The 12,658-nt window shown below is 42.0% G+C and overlaps 1 protein-coding gene across 2 annotated transcripts in view; it reads left to right on the forward strand.

Annotated features, from left to right (window-relative positions):
• ENDOD1 (endonuclease domain containing 1) overlaps positions 1–12,168 on the forward strand; it is a 42,314-nt gene extending 30,146 nt beyond the window's left edge. Inside the window, exons 1-2 of one of the 2 annotated variants that reach the window (XM_033203958.1) lie at positions 5,692–5,965; positions 7,920–12,168. In XM_033203958.1, the coding sequence (XP_033059849.1) occupies positions 5,804–5,965; positions 7,920–9,122 (1,365 nt within the window). In that variant the 5' untranslated portion in view covers positions 5,692–5,803 and the 3' untranslated portion in view covers positions 9,123–12,168. Of the gene's footprint in view, positions 1–5,691; positions 5,966–7,919 lie in introns of those variants that run through there. The other variant, XM_033203957.1, reaches the window with a different exon arrangement.
• The last annotated feature ends 490 nt before the right edge of the window (positions 12,169–12,658 follow it).

Raw genomic sequence — 12,658 nt, forward strand, 5'->3', positions numbered from 1 at the left:
GGGCATGTCCAGAGGTGCCATCTGGGAGCCAGGGACTAGAGTCAAAAACCTTAGAAGTCTACCTGGTATTCTAGTCTACTGCAGCTGAGCTGGCATTCCAGCCACAAAAATGCAGTCCTTCTCACTCTTCCCTCCCCTTTCCAAAGGCAGAGGAGCCTTACCCTGTGGGCTCTGACACTGCCACCACAGTCTTTCGGGGAGTACTGCCAGAATACCACTGCCAGTGTTCCTTCACAGTCTCTTAAGTCAGCTTGTGGCAAATGTTGCTTGGCTTGGGACTTAACCTTTGAGGGCAGTGGGCTCCCCTCTGACCCAGGGCAGGTCCAGAAATGCCATCCAAGAGCCCAGTCCTAGAATCAGGGACCCCAAGAGCCCGCTTGATGCCCTCAGTGGCTGAGCTGATACCCGAGGTGCATGTTAGAGTCCTCTTTACTTTTTCCTCCACTTTTCTTGGGCAGAAGTCTCTCCCTGTAGCCATCACAGCTGGTGCTGCGCTGAATCTCACCTGAAGCCAGCAAGTCTCACAGTCTTATCTAAGGCCCGTGACATGCTTACCTAGGTATTGCTGCTGATTATTAAGGGCCCAAAAGCTCTTCAGTTAGCAGGTGATGAATCCTGCCAGGACTAGGTCCTTCACTTCAAGACAACAGGTTTTCTTCTGGCCCAGTGTGTCTAGAAATGTCATCCGGGGGCTAGGGCCTAGAACGGTGGCCTCACAACTCTGACCAGTGCCCTGTCCTGCTATGGCTGAGCTGGTATCCAAAATGGAAGACAAAGCTCTTTCCATTCTTCTCTCTCCACTTCTCAAGCAAAAGGAAGAGGTCTCTTTTGGAGCTGTAAACTGTGCAACCTGGGGTTAGGGGAGGGGTGATGCCAGCACTCCCTTAGCCGCCTTGACTGGTGTCTCAGTGGATCACATGCCCTCTAGATCACTGGTTCTGGGCCCAGTTCAGCACTAGGACTCACCTAGGAGCTGCAGTCCCCGTGGCCTAGACTGCCTTTCAAGTTTATTTAAGGCCCACGGCAATTTAGCCCACAGTGGCGAGGCTTGTGGAAAGTCAAGTGCCAGCCACAGGGATTGGCAGCTTTTCTCTGGCTAGGGCTGGTTTAATGCTGTCCCTCTATGGGCAGGCATTGGCTGATTTGGTCCAGTTTTGCTTCCTGCTATGTAACAAGGGCAGCACTGAGTTCAGTGCCTCACGGTTGCTGTACTCCCCTCTCCCTAGTGCATAGAATTGCTCTCTGCACCATGCCAGGGCTGCTGTGGGATGGTGGAGGGGTGGTGGTGATTCAAGATTGTTTTTCCTATGTGTTTCATGCCTCTTTTAGTGATATGAAGTTAAGACCAGGTACTGTGAGTGCTTACCTGATTTTTGGTTCTTACGAAGGTAATTTTTTGTGTAGATAGTTATTCAATTGGTGTCCTTATGGGGGAATGATCAGTGGAGCCTTCTATTCTGCCATCTTGCTGTGCTCCCTCTTCATTTTCTTCTTCAGTGACTGAATCTCAGTGTGCCTCAGTTTCCTCACCTGTCTTGTATGTGGTAGTAATAATACATAGTTGTTGCAAGTTTAAATGAGAGGATAGTTAGCTCAGCCCCTTTCTGATGTATTAATAATACATGTGGAGCTCATAGAAGAATGTTTGGCATACAGTGCTTAATAGATGATGGTTGTTGTTGTTATTTTCAGTTTCAATGCTTCCTCCTGCAGTGCCAGTCATCGGTAATACAGGCTTAACAAATATTGTTGAATGGGTGAATGTTTCCCCTCCAAAACTCTTTTCAGTTTTTCATTGTTTTCCTTACATGCATATTATCATAAAAATTCAGTTTCCTCTCATTTAATTCTGAAACAAACAAACAAACAAATCACCTATGGATTTAAATAGGTTTTACTGTCTGATACAAGGAAACAGACCAGCTCTTTGAGATAAATTTTTTTCCTGATACTAGATTTCAAAAGGAAGTTATTATAAGATTATTTATGGGGCAGGAGGCTAGTAGAGCGAAGACAGCTCATTTTTCTAAAACCTACTTAACACGTTGAGATTAGAAAGAAATTTTTCCATTAAATACAGGAACTGTATCAAATTACATTGACAGTCCAGGGGGATTAGGCAGCTGGGAGGTGGAAAAGGCAGAGCTTTGTGTGTTCCCCTATATCTAGAGATTCCAGTGGGATACTAAAGAGGAAGATCAGTGGTGTGTGCAAATGGGCAGGTATAATTCAGAAATTGCCATCTGAAATAACCTTACATCATAGGTTTATTTTTGTCTTTAGGGAGCAGTGTTGTCAGTAATTTACTATAATTGCAATAACCAGATCATTAAATCATGTCTGTAGAGAGCATGGAAAAATACAGCTGCCCTTTAAGTGACAATGTATCAAAGAATATACTAAGACTATTTTAATCAACTAGTATTACTATTGTTCTTTTTCTTTTTTTTCTTTTCATTTTTTGAGACAGAGTCTTGCTCTGTCATCCAGGCTGGAGTACAATGGCGTGATCTCAGCTACTGCAACCTCCACCTCCCTGAGTTCAAGCCATTCTCATGCCTCAGCCTCCCAAGTAACTGGGACTACAGGCACATGCCACTGTGACTGGGTTTTTTTTGTTTGTTTGCTTTGCGCTTTTTTTTTTTTTTCGTATTTTTAGTAGAAACAGTATTTCACCATGTTGGCCAGGCTGGTCTTGAACTCTTGACCTAAAGTGACCAAGTTCCAACCACTCAGCCTCCCAAAGTGCTGGGTTTATAGGCGCGAGCCACAATGCCTGGCCTATTACTATTTTTAATACAGTTTCCTATAGATAAAGTGGGCATTTAAGTTACACACACATGCGTGCGTGTGCACGTGCGCACGTGCGCGAGCGTGCGCACACACACACACACACACACACACACACTTTGGCATCCCTTCAGAAAATGAGAGCCTACCAAGACATACTTAGTTGTTTTGTAGAGTTAAGTGAGCATGGTAATGATGGGGGCTGGTATACTGATTTTATTTAGATTTTTCAGATGATTCTTCAACAAAAGCTATTAAAACATGAGTCATCTTTGGATCAGAAGAAAGTTTTGTCGTTGGTTAAAAAGCTGGTCTTAAACAGGGAGATAGCATAGTGGGCTCATGGGCATTTCCCTCAGTGGAAATCAGTTAGCATGGCATTAAAAGGTCCTAGGGGCAGGGCGCTGTGGCTCACGCCTGTAATCCCAGCACTTTGGGACGCCGAGGCGGGCAGACCACTTGAGGTCAGGAGTTCGAGACCAGCCTGGCCAAAATGGTGAAACCCCCATCTCTACTAAAAATACAAAAATTAGCTAGGTGTGGTGGCACGTGCCTGTAATCCCAGCTACTCCGGAGGCTGAGGAAGGAGAATTGCTTGAACCTGGGAGGTGGAGGTTGCAGTGAGTCAATATCAGGCCACTGCACTCCAGCCTGAGCGACAGAGCAAGACTCCGTCTCAAATAAAAATAAAAATAAAAGGTCCTAGGATTTAATATATTTTTATAAATGATATGTTAAAGTGACTTCATAATGTAATGTCCAGTTTTTTTGACAACTCCAAGTTGCAAAAGATAAAATTGACGGAAATGAATTTCAGGGAGATAGAAATACTTGCATGGACAGACAAAAGAGCCGTGGGTAATAGTTAATACAAAGGAATTAGTAAGGAAACAGAATCAGATTGTTTACAAAGTGGCCAATGTGGTTTAGGAAAGGCGGAGAGTCCCTGTAGCCTATTGTTAGTGAGAGGCTTTAGCCTATATAGTTCTTGTTACCATCAGTAAAAGTGTTGAAAATACTGTCCTACTCATACCAAACAAACATTGATTCAGGAGGTGGTATAAATACCAAAAAAAAAAAAATTAAGCAAAGCAGATACATGTTGGGATGATAAATCTATAATGAGTTATAAAAGGAAACAAGGCTTACTTTAGGAGAAACGTTTTAAACCTGAGACAATGGAGAAAACATCTGGTCAACTGAGCAGATGTGGAATTCCTTTCCTCACACCGCAAACACATAGAATATTAGATAAAATGTATCATTTTTCTGACTGGGCGTGGTAGTTCCCTATTTGCTCTGCTTTTTCCATGTGAAAACCCTGAACTGAGAAAATAACTCAGAAGCTGGTCCCAATTCATAGAATTCTGTAGGGGCCTGGCAGGGGCAACTTCAAAAGCAATCCTATTGGGTTTTGGTTGTTTTGGGTTTTTTTTTTTTTTTTGACAAAATATCATGGACCTCTCTTGAGATAAACTCATCAGCAGAAATTGCAAAGTACTTAGCTATACACACTCCTTGAAGTCAACCAGTAGAAGCAACAAAATAAACTGAAAAACCAAATAGAGAAATCTTAAAGGAACTTTAAAAATCAATGTCTAAACTGTTAAAAGATAAAAAAGGATTTCCCAAGAGAAAAAAAAAAAAGGAGAATTTGAAATAAAACAATAGAAATGCTAGAAAAAAAATCATTGAAATGGAAAAAGCTCCATTCTTGCTACTAATTATTGGAATACTGGAAAATTTTCTTCATCATTCTGTGTCTTGGTTTCCCTATCTGTAAAATAAAGTAAAAATGCTTCCATATAATGTTATATTGAAAGCATTAAATTGGTAGTTCAAAAAATATTAGTCTCCAATCCATCTCCCTATCACTATATAGGTATAGTAGTAGCCAGATATTCTGTCTCAATTTTAAACACTATGTTCTATCTTGTCATCAAACCATAGAACCAGGTTTGGAGTTCATAAGAATATAGTAAACATGAATATGAAGTTCTGAAGAAAGCAGGGGAAGGGGAGGGAAGATGTGCCCAAAGCTGCCTGTATTTCTGGAGCATATGATTTAGTTACTGCTTTGCCTTGGAAGGCCCAGGGCAGTGGGGTGCACAGGACCCAGTCAGTATAGAATTGGGCTATGGCCTTCCCAGCCACCTTGGTTCCATCCTGGCTTATTTCCCATGTAAGTGTATGGGAAATTTCCCTGTGGAGTTGGGCAGAAAAGGCCTTACCTGATTGTCAGGTGCAGAGCTGTGGCTGAAATCTGAAGTCCCGTGAACTCAAGTGATCTAAGAGGATGCTGAAACACCCAGCTTAGTCTCCTCTGATCGCAGCACTGGAAGACCATGCATAGCAGTTTGGGAGTGAATCAACCCCCACAGTCTTTGTAAGTCCGTTGTAAGTCCTGGTTTCTGCTTAACAACGGGACACTCTGTCTCTTACACGTGCATGCACATTCTCTCTCATTTACGTCTCTCATTTGCTTCCCTTTTTTATCCTCCCCTGTTCTCCTTCTGCCTCTTTCTTTTGCCTCCTCCCCTTCCTCATCCAAGTCCCTCTTCTCTGCTCATTTTTTAGGCCTTCCATCAACCCCTGTAGGCACGTTTCACCCTTGGGTGGCTCTTGGGCTAAAGACACTCCAGCATGCTCCCACAATGCTCTGCCACAGGGTTATCAATTCAAAAACAATCTTTAGTTTCCCTAGAAGGAATGAAGGCACTGCATCAGGTTAAATGCATACAAAATGCCCCAGTAACCATGGAGAAATGTGCATCTTAAAACCCTGACCTTACACCCAAGTCTTCGTAGATCTTGGCTCTGCTATATCCTGGTCTTATGATTAAAAAATGAGGCTAATGTTTCCTTGGGATGTATCTTTCAGATATAAGAGAGCAGAGACAGCAGCTTAACCAAGTGAATGAGCTTCTTATCTCTATCCTACAAGGGATGTGGTAGCAGTGAAGACTACCCAGGATCATTGCTCCTTCTAAGAATGGGGGAAGGCATGAAGTGAATGAGTAGGGTCAGCCAACAGATTACTCCATTAGGTTTCAGCAAATATACCAAGTTGTTTATCCATTGCCCTCAGTACCCCTATGCATACCTGCAAGAGAGTGTCTTCATTTGCCATTGCAGAGCCAGAGAGATGCACAGTTGGACTGCCCTCAGACTAGAGGTACAACACAATTCCTATGGCTTTGACTCCCCTTGGGGTTTATTTTATGTTTAGTGAGTAACACCAATTTTAGAGAATCAGTTACCAATAATTTACTCATTTTAATTAGGTCTGTATTTCTTTTATTTCCTTTTGAAAGTAACACATATTATGGGTTGATGTGGGTAGGGAGGTACGAGGAGAGAAACAAGAAAATAGAGGAAAAAAATATGACTTGCATCCCCAGGAATCAAACAACCATGTTGACATCTCATATGTTTATTTTCAAAATGTTTCCTTACATACTTGAAGGCTTTTAAAAAGTGATTATTTAATTTTATATCCTGCCCTTTCTTTTCAACATTATAGCATATATTTTCTCATCATTACGAACTGCTTTATAATTCTAAGTGCTTTTTAATGACTGCTTTTGAGATGGGGGTGTCACTCCCTTACTCAGGTTGGAGTGCAGTTGCGCAGTCTCTGCTCACTTCCCAGGCTCAAGCGATTCTGCCACCTCAGCCTCCTGAGTAGCTGGGACCACAGGTGTGTACCACCATGCCCAGCTAATTTTTGAAATTTTTTTTTATAGAAGTGGGGTTTTGCCATGTTGCCCAGGCTGGTCTCAAATGCCTGAGTTTAGGTAATCCACCTGCCTAGGCCTCTCAAAGTGCTGGGGTTACAGGCTTGAACCACCATGCCTGGCCATAATGGTTTTTAATGAGTTATTTCTTTGATGGATATAACATAATGTTATTTACGAAACCTTTCCCTGTTTTTGAAAAGGTGGGATGGTTCCACTTGCTGCTATTATAAATACTGCCACCCCAGGGCATAAAGACTAACAAGAATGCCTTGAGATTCTAGTATGCGTCAGGCCTTGGGCTGGGTTCTGGGAGAATATACATGGTTCCTGATGTCAAGAATTTACAAGTTAGTTTGGGGGATAATGACATAATCCTAAATTAATCCTAAGCACTTTCCTTTTGTCCTTTCAGATAAGATGAAAATAATCGTAAATAATATTGAATTTTTTGTAAAAGAAAGCAGAACCAAGAAAGGATGTATATATTGATTGCAATTGATATATAGCACATGTCTAGATTGACCAAGACAGAAAATGAATTGTTAATCATAGCAAATATTGGGGAGATTAAGTTCAAACAGCAACTGGTCTAATTTGAATTTTAGTTTTACCTGATAAATATCCAGTAACCAATACCAGACTATACATTTCCCCCATGTAATTTAAATGCACTGATTAGAGTTGAATATTTTTCATAAATCCGAAAATGTATAAACATTCTTTAGGAACATGTGCATTCAATTGCAACCAACATTGGTGGCTGATTAACTGAGTTGCAGTTCTGGCTTTATTTGCCTGTTGAGATCTACTCCCCCCGTTTTTTTTTTTTTTTTAATAATTACTTTGAAGTTCATGGAAAAGTATTCCAAAAGAGAATTATGAAGCTCATGAAACTACAACATTTTTTGTTTGTTTGTTTGTTTTGAGACAGAGTCTTGCTCTGTTGCCCAGGCTGGAGTTAAAATAGTGCATGTTGGCCAGGCTTGTCTCAAACTCCTGACCTCAGGTGATCCACCCGCTTCAGCCTCCTCAAGTGCTAGGATTACAAGCATGAGCCACGGACCTGGCCCCAGACTACAACAGATTTTAAAAAGAACATTACGATGGTGGGTGTGTGTGTGAGTGAAGGGGTGTTACTGTAGAGCAGGGTGGGGTAAACACAGGTAATAGACTAGGAAACAGCCTATGTGAAAGATGCTTTGAAACACCAGGATTTTGGTATATTAGAATGAAGTGTGCGTGTGCCAGAGAACCAAGTCCTTCCAAACTCAAGCGTTTGAAGTAATAATAGACCAGTGGGGACTTCTCCAGAGTCTGGGCAGGATGATTCTAGTGCTGCCTTTGTGCTGTAAGCAGGGATACATCTCACCACTTGTTTTCTTCTTTCAGATCGATGACCCCAACAGCAACCTTGAGGAAGCAATTAATGAGGCAGAGGCCATCACCTTTGTGAACAGCCTGGGAAGCAAGCAAGCCTTGAATACAGATTACCTTGATTCTGATTACCAAAGAGGACAGCTATACCCGTTCTCCCTTAGCAGTGATCTCCAGGTGGCCACATTTACTCTCACAAATTCAGCCCCAATGACTCAGTCCTTCCAGGAACAGTGGTACGTGAATCTCCATAGCCTAATGGACCGGGCTTTGACCCCACAATGTGGCAGTGGGGAAGACCTATATATCCTCACAGGCACAGTGCCCTCAGACTACAGAGTTAAAGATAAAGTGGCAGTCCCTGAGTTCGTTTGGCTGGCGGCCTGTTGTGCTGTCCCTGGAGGTGGCTGGGCCATGGGCTTTGTCAAGCACACCCGGGACAGTGACATTATAGAAGACGTGATGGTAAAAGATCTTCAGAAACTGCTTCCATTTAACCCTCAGCTGTTTCAGAACAACTGTGGTGAAACTGAGCAAGACACAGAGAAAATGAAAAAAATCCTGGAAGTGGTTAACCAAGTCCAGGATGAAGAACGAATGGTGCAATCTCAAAAGACTTCTAGTCCCCTCTCTAGCACAAGGAGCAAGAGGTCTGCTCCGTTGCCTCCAGAGGCATCTGAAGGAAGTAGTACCTTTTTGGGAAAACTCATGGGCTTCATTGCTACCCCATTCATCAAGCTTTTTCAATTAATTTATTACCTTGTAGTAGCAATCCTGAGGAACATTGTCTATCTCCTGTGGTGTGTTACCAAGCAGGTGATTAATGGCATAGAAAGTTGTCTTTACCGCTTGGGGTCAGCCACCATCTCATACTTCATGGCCATTGGGGAAGAGTTGGTGAGCATTCCCTGGAAGGTGCTGAAGGTTGTGGCCAAAGTCATCAGGGCTATTCTCCGGATCCTTTGTTGTCTGCTGAAGGCCATTTGCCGAGTTCTGAGCATCCCTGTCCGTGTCCTTGTGGATGTGGCCACTTTCCCTGTGTATACTATGGGCGCTATTCCAATTGTATGCAAGGACATTGCACTGGGCCTTGGTGGCACTGTCTCACTGCTCTTTGACACTGCTTTTGGTACCCTGGGTGGCCTATTTCAGGTTGTTTTTAGTGTCTGCAAGCGGATTGGCTACAAGGTTACTTTTGATAATTCTGGGGAGTTATAAACTCAAAAAACTAATAGTATCCAGTCACAGTGAATTCGAAAGCTGGAATATTTTGTCTTTACAATGGGTTTCTGTTCACTGTCAGTTATCATTATATTTTGGCCTTTGGTGGGGACGTCTGCTTGTTTTTGCAAAAGAAGATGGCAGAATTTAGACTTGACAGAGGAGAAATGCTCAGGGTGAGATTAGGTGTAGTAATCTGCTGTTTACCTCCAGTTATGTGTGCGAACTCCCAAGCCACTAATAACTTCAGTTATGCACTCTGACATAGATGACCACCTGAAACGCACTGGTATTTATTTCTGATAATTAAAAATTACAGGGGAGGGAAGAATTAGAAAAAGAACAACTTTAAACCAAAGGTCTCTGAGAAAAGGACAAAGGGAGCTTGTTCTTCCCATTGCTTTTTGTGATTTAAGGCAAAACAGATAAAAAAAAATTCTGCAGCCAATTTCTCAGCATTTGCTTATCTTTCTCCCCAACTCAACTGACCTTGGTGGAATGCAGATAATGCCTCTCTGTTGAAATGACTTTGTGGGGATGTAGAATTTTCTATATCTCTTAGCTTTCCTTGGCTCTCAAGGATATGTACAGTTTTCATTTTCCTCCAAAGTTGAATTTTGCTACATTTTTCTTTTAGGTAATTATAAGCACTTTTTAAAAAATCATTTTTAGGTAATGGTAAGCATTTTATGACAAATGTGGTGTAACAGAGTTTGAATTGAAGGGCAAAGTGTTTTTTTGTTTTTTTTTTTTTTTTGCACCTTGAATGGTATAATACAGTCCTCTCAGGTGAAAAGAAGAGAAGAGAAGGTGGACAGCCCTGCTCTTAGTAGGTGCTGCAGATCCAAGGACATCTTTTGCCCAGCTTGGATTAACTTGATGTGTATCCCTGCCTGACAAGGTTGAACTGAAAGATCCATATGTTAAGCTAACATGAAAATTCATATTCTGCAACATACTAGATTTTTCTAATGCATTGAGTAAGTACCTAGTACAGTAAAAATACTCTGACTTATGTCCCTAAATGGTTGTTTTGGTACAACTATATAGAAAAGAGCCACAAAATAAAGATAAAAATTATTCTGGCCGTCTCTGAAAAAATAAATAAAATATTTAAGAATAATTATATCTTAGGAAATTATTTTTATAGTGTGTTTGAGGCTACAAACATAACTCCCCCATTAATACAAGTGAAATGTGAGAGCTCATTCTCAAAATGTTTTTGATCAAGCACTTGTCATTTTAAATCTTGTGCTAAAAAATATAACAAGAGGGACCAAACTTTGCTTCCCACAATTGGGGTGAGATCATCTGGATTTTTCTGAATGTTTTAAAGAATTGCTGAGAGGTAGGAAACAGCCAAGTATGAAATACTGATCTTGGAGGTACAGCCCAGGATCAATCAGAAAGTTATATGCAAAAATTCAGGGTCCCAACAAGGAGAGAGAACATGTCAGCCATTTGCATGGGGTCGATGAATGAGAAACATGAGCGTAGCAAGAGTTACATTTTGCAGAAAAATAGCAGAGTCACACCCAGAGTAGAACAGCAGCCAGCAAGCTGCCATCCTGATCGGTTTGTGGTGCAAGGTTAGGGAGTATGGGCACCACATGAGTCCGTGCTGGGGAGATATGCACCAGGCTTATCTAAGAAATTTAAAGCAGTATTTTACCAACACTTGTCTTAGGGAGCATAAAGTTTGGATGTCCCTTTATTTCAGCAGTGTGAAGGTAAAGGGTGAGGGTTTGACTTGATACTGATTGGTCAAGAATCCTGCTGGATAAAGAAAAGGAATTTTAGAAGTGACCAGAGGGACAGTCCAGCCAAACTATTAACTGATAAGGAACCTGAGGCCCCTTAGTTTCGTGGCTGAGAGCAGATTAGGAGCCAACGTTGTTTGCACATGTCCCATCACACCTGGGATGTCAGACATGGGAAGTTCGTGCTATTATTCAGCTGCCTCCCTGGACTGTGGCAAGATTTCCTCATCCATCAAACAGATTCCAGGCCCTGACTAATCAGTTGGATTTGGCATGTGTGATGAAAACAATTAGCCGTCCATGTACAACATTATGCTTACTGCATCCCAGGGAAACTTAATTCCCTCCTAGCACATATTTGCATACTGAAAGGCCCGAAAAGGGCATCCGTGGCAGCTTGAGCCCCTTAGCACCATGTAAGGAGCACAGCATCCAAACGGCTTCTTGAGAACCATTTGGGAATGTCTTCTTTTTCACATCCAATTGTTTAGTGTCTATTTATTCTTGCATGGCCTGTTTTGAAATCTAAAAAGGGACAATAAAGCAAAAAGTATCAGTAAGGTTAGGTGGCTGAGACCCACTGCCCTGAGCTACTAGTGTGGCTGTGCCCATGGGTCTCTGGAACCATCTGCATTGGACCTGAAGCCACAGCAGGTGGCTAGACTGCCCCCCTATTCCTAATGAGCTACACTGGGCTTTCAGGTAGAGGCTGGGGTTGATGAACCCCAACTCTGGCTTAAAGATCTTGCTGTGGCTCTGTTATGTTCTGAGGCCTTGGGATCAGCCTCTTCCTCATTATGGAGCTGATTTTCTAGTCTGTGGATCAGCTATGCCTTTGGACACTTCTCTTTTTCATTGTGCCTTTTGAATGTTGGCTTCTCACTCAGCATCAACCATTTCCACCTAAATGCAGACTAGGGAGTTGGGAGAAGGAACCAAAGTGCAGCACCCTACATTTATTCAGTCATGTGTTCATCTGTCAAACACGTATTTGGACATCAAGCTTGCAGAGATCAACAATGCATGGATTCCATCTTTGAGGAGTCAAAGCCTAATGGAGAGAACACGTAGTACAGTTGTACTTGTAACACATGAAGGACAAGTAAGTGCTGCAGTAAAGGTACTAATAGCATGTTCTTTGGAACAGAGGAAGAAAAACCACAAAACCATGGAAATTAGGGAAGCCTTTACAGAGGGTGTGACAAAAACTCAATTGGACATTTTCAAGCTATGTACAATGCTGTGCACCTTGCAGATGCTCAATAAAGTAATTATTGACAACTTTTTAGCAGTCCTGTAAAATATCTAAAAGGGGAGAATCCTAATGGTTGAAATGAGGCATGGGGACTGAATTTTTGCCATTTTCTTCTTGATCCACATTAATTCAAGCAGCTTCCAGTCATATCTGACTTTTGTTCATTTCTTTAAATGTTTGCATCATACATGAGAAAACAGAGAGAAATCTGGATCAGTGAAACAGGCCTTAGAACTATTTTTCAATGTTATTGCTCTGCAAAGTATTTGGGACAAGAAGTGTTTTTGGTATCTTTCATAATTAAGCACCAAAGACTTACTGCTTCACTGAATCTGAATTGCAGAGAAAATTGTAGAACCACTTTTGTTTGTTTGTTTATTCATTTGGAAACTCCCACAGTGAGAGAAATTACAAGCAGTCTCTGATGGGGCCTGGTCCTCTCTGTGGCCTTTAGTCGGGTGATCCTCTGGGGTGGAGGTGGCAGTCATTCTTGGCTGCCTTCCCAGGGCGGGCAGCAT

The sequence above is a fragment of the Trachypithecus francoisi genome, unplaced genomic scaffold (genome assembly GCF_009764315.1).
Source record: "Trachypithecus francoisi isolate TF-2019V2 unplaced genomic scaffold, Tfra_2.0 Lachesis_group8, whole genome shotgun sequence".
NCBI classification, from domain to species: Eukaryota; Metazoa; Chordata; class Mammalia; order Primates; family Cercopithecidae; genus Trachypithecus; species Trachypithecus francoisi.